This window comes from Castanea sativa, chromosome 11 (assembly GCF_040712315.1).
Source record: "Castanea sativa cultivar Marrone di Chiusa Pesio chromosome 11, ASM4071231v1".
NCBI lineage: Eukaryota > Viridiplantae > Streptophyta > Magnoliopsida > Fagales > Fagaceae > Castanea > Castanea sativa.
The window spans coordinates 33,830,712-33,841,291 of record NC_134023.1 but is presented as its reverse complement, the minus strand read 5'-3'; the positions used below and the strand labels follow the sequence as shown (position 1 = coordinate 33,841,291).

The following is a 10,580-nucleotide window of genomic DNA, read 5'->3' as shown; positions in this document are numbered from 1 at the left end:
TCATTTTATTGGACGAATTAAACATGCATGACAAATTTATGTGGCTCTTAATGGAAAATATAAAATTTAGAGGCTGCTAATTCAAACCGAATATATCTTTAGAAGGTGAAATCTAAATTCTGAAATTTCATGGTACAAAATTCTTAGCACTCCTAAACTTTAAGGATGTAATTTGCAATTTAACCAAAATTTAAATAATCTAATAATATGTAATTATGAATCCTATTAGATTAAACAAGAAAAAAAAAACAAATAAATTTTAATCGTGAAATGGCAAAATAAAGAAGATAAGGTTTCCCTTATTGGTTCTTAGGTGTTGTAATCTTGCACTACTAGTTGTGTTTTTATTTTTAGTGAGATTATATTCATTTTAAGTAAATAACATTTTTTACCTTATGTTGATGCCCACTTTTGACAAAATGCCCAAAAGCAAGAAGAAACCCAACAATAAATGAAGAAAATGGGAAGAGAAAATAGTAAAGCAAACCCAACAGGCCGAAATGGCAAGAATAATGGTCAACAAACTCACAAGAATAATAAGAGGTAAAGAGGAAGTAAATGGGCCAAGGAAGCCCAAGGAATAAAGTAATAAACTCATGGGAATGATAAGAGGTGAAGATGAGGTAAATGGGCAGAGGAAGCCCAAGAAATGAATTAGTAAACTCATTGGGTTGGCTTAAAAGCCAATAAGCCCGAAAAGTAATAAGAAATAAAGATGTGGTAATTGGGTCGAGGAAGCCCAAATGATTTAGCAAAAGCCCGTAAGAGTAAAAGAGGTAAAAAAGAAGCAGATGAGCCGAGGAAGCCCAAGGAATGAAGTCGGTTGGCACAGCAAGAATGTTGGCCAATAAAGCCCAAAAGAGGTAAGGATGTGGGAAATGGGCTGGCACAGCAGGAATGTTGGCCAATAAAGCCCAAAAGCAGTAAGAATGTAGAAAGTGGGCTGGCACAACAAGAATGTTGGCCAATAAAACCCAAAATAGGTAAAGATGTGGAAAGTAGACTGGTAAAAGCATCAACCCGAAAGCCCATGGGTAACAAGGAAATAAAAGAGAGGTAATGATATAGTAGGAAAAATGCAGTGGCATGACAAGATCCCCAACCAAAAGGCCCACAGACATAGGAAAGAAGATGGGCTAGGCAAGAAAGAGAGGGTCTTCACCTAAGCAATACCCAATCCAAAGAAGAGATAGAAGGCAGAAAACATGGACCCAAAGGCTCATATGTCTTTCAAGCCACAAGAGTTAAACACCTACCAAAATGTACAGCAGAATCAAACAAATACGGAGGCAATAGCAAAGGCGTGAAGGCCAGAAAAGTAATGGATTCAAACGGAAGTGGAGCATACACACAGGGTCTAGGCATCACTTACTTGTACCCAGCCAATATATGGAAGGTGGGTTACGGGTCAAGGGTATGAAAGGGTGTGGTCTGGCAATGGGGAGAAAGAGGAAGTCTATTTTGGAATTCCCACTCAAACTTCTTTGGGGTGTCCTGCTAGGATGACATCTTACCCAAAAAAAAGTTAGTATGAGCTAAACCACTAGATGCATGCCATAAAGGTAGGTGAGGGGGAGATTTAACCCTTATCCAAATGAGAGTAGTGAGAACAGAGAGAGGAAAGAGACAAAACAAGCCATTTTTGTTTGGGAATGAGGCGTGGCACAGCCATTTAGGCAGCTGACAGGCCAGTGGGCAGTCTTAGAAGGACGCCTATAATAAGCTAAAAGCGGTTGAGGGGTAAAAATGATAAATCCTATCATAACAGACAATATAAAAGGCAATAGTTATGAACAGTGAAAAATGGGAAACAACCATGGCAAGAAATAGAGATAGGACAAGAAAGAAAAAAAACACACACACACACACACACAAAAATCAGAGAAAATCATGAGCGATAAGAACAGAGGCATGCATCAATAAGCTACCAATTTCTCTCCCTCTTGACAGACCCACGCTCTAAGAAAACAATTAGAGTTTAAGTCATCTGGGTCCTTATTTCAAAATGTGTAATCTCTATAGCAGGAGCCTTCTCTAAGGTTACCCTTATTAAAGATCAACTCCCTTTTTTGGACTTGAATTTGCTGAAAAGCTAAGCTCATTTCTTTGGCAGACAAGTTTTACTTTTTGGTTAATGAATGATTAACTTATTATCTTATTACTAAATTATTTGCTATAATCTTGTTATTTGTGATTGTATTATTTTCCCGCGACCTTTTTATATTCCTTTGTTGTGTTATATAGGCGTTAGTGTTAGTCGCAAAATGTTTTAGTTATCTTGCCCTATTGTGTTTTCTGCTATAAGATCTGTAACAGTTATTCTTGCAGTGAGCACGCTATACGTTTAAGACTCTTACCAAGGCGCACCTATACTGGGATGGCCCAACTTATGCACAAGCTATTTTAAAGGTGTGTTTCACTTAGGCTAGTCCCATCTCTCCTGTCTCAAAATTACAGGCCGTGGTACAGCAGGAGAGATCAAAGCCCAACAACACAAAAGGCCCAACACACCTTATCTATTTGTTGTAAACTCAGGTTTTGGACTTGATATGTAGGGGAAAAAGTGTATACCATAAAATTCTTCTTACTATAATGGATTGATTATATTTACATTACCAAATTGCCTAATCTAATGCTATCCAACCCAAAACTATCTGATTTGTGCGATGGTCTAGTCAACTGCGGGTTGCTAGTGAAAATAACTGACAAAATCAATTCAGATGGCGAGTTAGGGGGTTTGAAAACAAATGGACCCAACCCATCAGAAAACAAGTTCCAAGTTAGGGTTTTTCAACCTTTTTAAGCTATAGTTCCTTACCTATTAGTCGTTTGTCAGATCTTGGGTCTTCATTAATCCTTAGGCTGCAAGCCTTAGGTCTTTAGATCTTTCGTTCTACCATCATTGTGGTTACATCACAGGGTTTCCACTCGCCAACTCATCTCCATCATTGTAAATTGAATGGTATACATACATACATACATACATACATACATATATATATATATATCTCACAGGTTTATTTTTATTCTCACCTCTCTCTCTCTCTCTCATGCTCATAAATCTGAGGTTTGTGATCTTGTTTGTGTCATTTGGATTGTGGTTGAGTATTGTTTTGGTTTGTGTTCTTTGGGTTTGATCTCTCTGTCTCTAGATTTTTTCTTCTCCTTCATACCCCGAAAACACCAAACGAATTCAGCCATCGTCCACCTGAGCTCAATCCAACTCGACCCGTGGTTATTGGCGGCCAACAACAAGTCTTTCCTTCTACCGCCCAACATGAGCAAGTCAATTTTGGGTTGAGTCCAAAATTGACCCAAACCAACCCATGAACAACCCTAATTTATGTCATGGTTTTCCCCTTTACAATTTACACTATTGGTATTCTACTTTCAAATAAATTTTAGGTATTGTTTGTTTGTTATTCTATTCATACTTGATTCATTATTTGTAGTTTTTATTTTCACTATTGATTGAGTTTATTAAGTTTAATTTATACTAGTTTGTCCCAACAAAGTGTTATCAAATTTAGAAACTATGATTAAATACACAACTTTAGATTATTCAATGTGAACATTGCCTTTTACTATTTTTGGAGCTTTTTTTTATATGTGGTTATGGTTGGTCTTTTTGTATTTTTGGGTTGGACTGCTTCCTGCCATGTTGTGGCCCAATAGTTCTAGGGTAGGAGGGTTGGGACTAACTCGATTGAAATTCACCTCAAGCCAGCTTGTGCGCAAGCTAGGATCCCTTCACCAAGATCTTGGTCACTCGCTTATAGCAGAGGACGCTATTACAAAAAATGTAGTAGAAGTACAAAAAATGTTATAACAAAAGATGACACTTAAACAATTTTCTTAACAAGAAAGCACAACTGTGTGAATATAGTAGAAGTACGATTAATGCTTAATTAATCACAATAAAAGAAGGGAAGGGGGATTAGTCTACTATGCTTAGTAGACTCAGTAGATTAAGTCTAAAAAGAGAATCAGTCTCCAATGTGAGCAATCTCATAGGGAAATCCTGCCATTGAAATTGCTTACTTTGAAAGAATGGGCCTAAATGGCTTAATCTCAAGTCCTTTAACTTGCTAGAAAGTAGGCTATTGAGAGAGAGAAAAGGGAATAGCCTATTGGTGCATGCCTTATCGCAATCTTGTTTTCTCACTTTCTTTTTACCCTCTCTGTTTTTTTTTCTTTCTTGCTCTTTTTCTTACTCGTTTCTTCTTACTTCTTACCCTTCCATCCTTAGTTTCTTTCCCCCTCATTTTTGCTACGCACAGCTAAGGCCTTTTTATACTACTTGCCGTGATGGGTTTTATTGTTTTACCTCTTAACTACTTTTGGCCTAGTGTGGGTGTCCTTCCCGAGCCACCTACTTGTCTTCCGGCCGCTTAGCTAGTACCACTACCCTGCGTTGGCTACATCAGTTCCATTCCTAGACAAATGAGTTTTTGTTTTGTTTTCTTGCCTTCTATGGCGTTCTTATCCGGATAAGGATTGAGTATACTCTCTTGCTAATTCCTATGGCATGGGCCTAGTGATTCCAGCTCATCTTTCCCTCTTTTGGATGGTATGTCATCCCTAGCAGTACACTTCCCCTAAAAGAGCCTTAAGCAAGAATCCCAGAATAGACTTTTCCATTTTCCCCACCTCCAAACCATACCCTCTCTTACCTTTGACCCATGGCCCACCGCGCATGTAGTGGCTGGGTACAAGTGGGTGGTGCTTGAGCTTTGTGCGTGTTCCACTCCCATATGAGTCCATGGATTGTCTGTCGTTCATGCATTTTCCATTGCCTGTGGATTTATCTGGTCCTTTTGCGCATCCTATTACTTATTTTAAACCCTTTGTAGCATGGATGAGTCACTGGGTCTTCATTCTCTGCATCTCATTTCTTCCTTGAGCTGGGCTTTGCTCGGGTATGGGTCATTCCTTCTTCAATCCAGCCCCTGCCTTCTTTGTGGGTTGGCTGACACTTCTGCCATGCTGCTCCGTTGCTTCTGCTATGTTATCATTTAACTTGCGCTTGTTAGGCCTTCTTTGGGCCTGCCATATACTTTTTCTTTTACTCAATTCACATTGCCCAGTGCTTCTGCTGGGCTTATTCTCAGTCTATCTTGGGCTTCCTTGGCCCATTTTATCCCTTTAGGCATTCTCAGACCGTTTCCTTCCCTTGGGTATCCTCGACCCATTCCATTCCTACATTCCCATGGGATTTTGCTAAATATTTTGGGTTTCCCTAGCCCAATTACCATACCATTTACTGTTCCTTTCTTTGGGCTTCTTTGGCCCATTTTTACTTGCTTTCCATTTCTTATGATACCCATGGACTTACCATTTCTTCCTTTGGTCTCTCTTGGACCCGTTTGCTTTCTTTGTGGCCTTCTTACTACATTATAGGCCTGTGGACCATTATTCCTGTCATTCGGGTTTAATGGCTTTTTTTTGTTACCTTGTTAACTCTTCTTCCTTCATCCTTTTTATATTGTTGGGCTTCTTCTTGTTCTTGGGCCTTTTTGCCAAAGTGGGCATCAACAGTGGTCACATGTCAGTCAATGAAGGACTAGTCTTACTAAACCTTGGTTCAAAGAAGACCGATGACTACCAATGCTTCTCTTTAGTTTATAAGAGAACCCATGACCAAAATCTAAAAAGCAAAACATAAGAAATAAGTGAACTTTAATTCTCTCATCAAAATTAAAAGCGTCTAGCTGTGAGAGGAAAACAAAATAGTGAGTGTCCAATGGTAGAATGAGACTAATTATTATTTTTCAACAAAAAAGATATAATATAATAATATTTTGTTAGAATTATGGTTAAATAATTAAATTTACCATTACCTAAATACTTAAATTTTTGGGATAATAGGTAATTTAATATGGTATCAGATTTCTCTCTCGTGCCTCCATCGATCTCAAATTTGTGTGTGTGTGTTCAAGTTCTCTTCCTTATCTTATTTTGTGAACTCCGGTTGACCAACTCCCTTCCTCTCAAATTTCTTCAAAGGCAATTTAACCAACATTTTTTCTCTCCTCCATGTCTAACCCTCGTGTCTATCGATATAACGTTTCATTTGTTTTTTTTTTATTTTTAATTTTAACTTTCTTTTACTAATTGTATTTTATGGACAATCTATTAAGCATCAGACATACAACTTACCTTTTACTTGATCTCTTTATAGTGAAATTGTGCATTTTATTGAGCAACAAATCTTCAATATTATTGCTTCTAATTGTCCTCCTATACTTTGGACTTGTGATGATCATTTTGAAATTTTCCTAAGGCACATCCATTATGACTCCAAATTAGTGTGTGCATAAAATTTAAGTGAAACTCGATGAGGTTCAAGTAAATTTTAAGCAAAGCATAATTCAACTGTTCAAGTGGATCAAATTTTTAAAAGGCCACAACAATGGCAGCCACATCAATAAACATGGAACTCAACCTTTAAGAGTCAAGTTTCACTTAAAACTCAACTCTCCCAAAGTTGAGTTCAAACAAGATTATATTTTTTATATAAGTTTCAAAGAGAACAGTTAGGCAAAACAAGTTGCCAATTTTTTTTTTTTTGGGGAGAGAAAAGGGGGGAGGGGGGGAGCCGGAGAGAGAGAGAGAGAGAGAGAGAGAGAGAGAGTACTTCTATTTATTTTATATAGATTTTGTGTTTTATATTGATATACATATTTGCTTACTTATTTGTTTTTTTAGGATACTTTATTTGTTTAAAACATTGGGCTTTTTTTTTTTTTTTGATGAGAAAAAACATTGGGCTTTTGGCATATCTTAAAAGAAGAGGGAAGCTAACTTTTATAAAGTATACATCGTAGGAAAAAATGTTATTAATATTTGCTACTTTGGAAGAAAGTGTACAATTTTTATAACTACAATATTTTAACAAAAATGCAATGAAAAAATAGTTTGTGTAAATTTCATTCACATATTATGAGAATTGAGCTAATGACTTCAAGATTTTTTTTCAAAACTTACAAATTTGGTCTTTAAAGCTAACTTAGACCTAAAAACTGTTAAGTCAATTAGTAATTTTTCTCAATTATTTTAGGGATTAAGTTGACTTTATAGACCAAATTAGTCAATTTTAAATTTTAGGAAAGTTTTTTGACACCACTTTTAAAGGAAATAAAAAAAAAACTGTCAAAATATTAATTACTTTTTTTCTTGAGTAATTCTACGTCTACAAATTATTTTACAACATTTTTACAAAATATTGATGTGACAAACTTCTTATTGGTTTTCATTTAAGCCCACTATTAATATCATTTTTTCATTTACCAATAATCACTCATCACATCAATAAATTGTAAAATAGTTTGTATTTCTAACATTATTTTTTTCCCATAAAAAATTTATTTAAATAAATGGTTAACCATTGCCCTAAAGAATTTTTAGCATTTTCCTTTTAAAAAATCTTAGAATAAATTGCCATTAGCCGCCGGAATTCACCCAAATAATTTTTTCCTTGCTGGTACCACACACGAACGAGTCTATTTGAAAACGGCACTTCAAAACAAGAAGTGGGGGAAAAAATATCCGGAGCAATATCCAAACGATACCTTAATAGAAATTCTAAAGCGTCCTTAACCACTGAAAAATTTCGTCCTCAATCTTCAGATTCTTGCTTTTACTTGCAGAATCTCTGTCTCTCTCTCAACCAAAGCTACAACAAATGGTTACCTCGAATCTCATTAATAACCCATCCTCCACCTCCACTGTCACTTCCTCCAAATCCAACCATCAATACCCCATAAATGCTTCTTCACTTCTCAACAACAGAGGTCTACACCACCTATCTGCTCTTCCCACCAAAGTCTCCACCTTTTCCAAATTCCATGGCTATCCACTTGGCCTTTCTTCAACTCACACCTCTCAGGTCCATGATTCAAGCTCCAAGTTCAGCCATTTGAGTACAGTTTATGCATTCCCACCTGGGTTCTCACCAAAACCCATATCCCATATCCCCAGAGCAGCAACAGATCCAGAAGCCAATCCTGAAGCTGAAAGTTCTGTTTCAGAACCCAACACCGAGTCCAAGTCCAAGTCCAATACCCTCCAGCTTGCAATTGTGTTTGGTTTTTGGTACTTCCAGAACGTTGTCTTCAACATATACAACAAAAAAGTACTAAATCTCTTCCCATTCCCATGGCTCCTTGCTTCTTTTCAGCTCTTTGTTGGGTCTATTTGGATGTTCATTCTCTGGTCTTTAAAGCTCCAACCTTGCCCAAAGATTTCAAAGCCATTCATCATTGCATTACTTGGACCTGCATTGTTCCACACCATAGGCCACATCTCAGCCTGTGTTTCATTCTCAAAGGTTGCTGTTTCTTTCACTCATGTCATCAAATCCTCGGAGCCTGTCTTCTCTGTTGTGTTCTCTTCCTTCCTTGGGGATACATACCCTTTACAGGTCTGGCTCTCAATTCTTCCTATTGTCCTTGGTTGCTCATTAGCTGCTGTTACTGAAGTGTCTTTCAATTTCCAAGGCCTGGGGGGTGCTTTGATTAGCAATGTTGGGTTTGTATTGAGGAACATTTACTCAAAACGCAGTTTGCAAAGTTTCAAGGAGGTTAATGGGTTGAATTTGTATGGTTCGATAAGTATTATTTCATTGCTGTATCTATTTCCTGTGGCAATCTTTGTTGAAGGGTCTCAATGGATTCAAGGGTATCACAAAGCTATTCAAGCTGTAGGCAAACCATCCACATTGTATATATGGGTGTTGCTATCTGGGGTGTTTTACCATCTCTATAACCAATCGTCTTACCAAGCACTTGATGAGATTAGCCCTTTGACATTCTCTGTTGGAAATACAATGAAGAGGGTGGTGGTGATTATATCTTCTATTTTGGTGTTTAGGAATCCGGTTAGACCTCTTAATGCACTTGGATCCGCCATTGCAATTTTCGGTACGTTTTTATATTCTCAGGCATCAGCTTCAAAGAAAAAGGGGAGTGAAAAGAAGGATTAAAAGGAAATCAGATGGTCTACTCAAAGTTTCTGATTCTTTTTTGTCTTGACAAAATTAGAGCTACTCTTCTAGTTTCTGTTGTCCAAGTTTCCAAGAACTATCAAAATTTAATAATGTCTCTAGTTTCTCTTCAAAACTTCCTGTCTATTTTTCTATCATTACGGATATGTTACTTGAGTTGTTCTTAGAATTGCTAAGTTGCCAATGATCATTGACAGGAGAGAACTGAAAAATAGAGTGGGAGATGTGCCTCATTTTTTAATGGACCCAATTATAAGAGAGGCCTTCCTGTTTCTTAATGGCTAGTTAATCATGATTTGAGAACTCAATTGACACTTGGTAGTTAGAGTGAGAGATTTGGCTGCTTATTTTTATTTGTAAATAAAATCATAATAGGAATCTATATGACATTTTAGTACCTTAAAGTTGAATCATTGCTTCTCCTTTCAGCTCAAGGCCTTATTCATCTGTTTCAGCTTTAATTTGACATCCTGGTGAGCAAAAATTTTCTTCTGCTCTATATCACATTGTTTTTACTTTCTGAGACCGTTGGTATTCTTAGGATTGGAAGATCTAAAATATTTTTTCTTGTAGTTTTACTTTTATGTTGTTTTGTTTTTTTATCTTATTGGTTTCCCAATGCAAATTTGATTCCTTGTATTTCCAATACAGAGTGAGCATACCTATTTCTCCCATAATAGTTTCGTTTGGTTACCGTGGCATAACTTTTAATTATTTGTAGGAGGGTATTGCATCAATTGATTGTAGCATATAATTACTCTTCAAAGTCTCCTTTTTCATCCGTATTTCACTCTGTTTGATTCGTTGTAAAATATTTTCAACTTTTTAACATATTTATTTCATTGTAAAATTTGGTCAAATCTAAAAATATTTTATGTTGCTCATAATATCGTTTGTAAAATACTATAAAATGTTTTACCTTTATGTGACTCTCTTCCCCCGTGTAGTCGTTGGGTCGCTAGTCTGATTGGCTAGGCAGCTTGTCCAACAACCGATGCCGGTGGTTCAGTAGCAGATGCCAATGTCGAAGGTTTGACACAGAACCTCTGACACCAGTGGCTTAGTCACCAGTTTTGATGGTTTGTGTCTAAAAAATTTTACACGAAACAAACGCATCGAAAATTGTAAATAAAAGTAGCTGAGGTCACTAGACCTTATAACTATCATGTTTGCCTCTAAACGAGGACACAAATTAAGTAATATTTTTCTATTTTACTCTTTAGGCTGTATTTATGGATATTTTTGGTTCAATGTAAAATGATTTTAAAGTGTAAAATATTTTTAAGTGAAAATATTTTTCAAAAATAAAAATGATTTCCAGGTGTTTGGTTACATCACAAAAAATGTTTTAGAAAATATTTTAAAGTATTTGTTTGTATTTTTGAAAATCTTCTAGAAAACACATTCTCTCACATTTTTTCAGCTTCCAAATAAATATTATAATAGGAAATTTGAATATATAAATCAAATCAACAATAAAACATAACAAATAAAATTTAGTCTTTCTAAAAAATAAGCACCGATCGTGAGAGAGGGAGAGGGAGAGGGAGAGATAGATTGAGAGAAAAAGAGAGGT

General features: G+C 36.3%; 1 protein-coding gene across 1 annotated transcript; it reads left to right on the top strand.

Annotated features, from left to right (window-relative positions):
• The first annotated feature begins 7,555 nt into the window (after positions 1 to 7,555).
• Positions 7,556 to 9,119, top strand: LOC142615521 (xylulose 5-phosphate/phosphate translocator, chloroplastic). Its single transcript, XM_075788258.1, has one exon. It carries the CDS (start codon positions 7,685 to 7,687, stop codon positions 8,981 to 8,983), a length of 1,299 nt encoding a protein of 432 aa, XP_075644373.1. The 5' UTR covers positions 7,556 to 7,684; the 3' UTR covers positions 8,984 to 9,119.
• Positions 9,120 to 10,580: the final 1,461 nt, after the last annotated feature.

Coding starts and splice junctions, on each gene's coding strand:
- LOC142615521 (XM_075788258.1), top strand. CDS start 7,685: ATGGTTACCTCGAATCTCATTAATAACCCATCCTCCACCTCCACTGTC.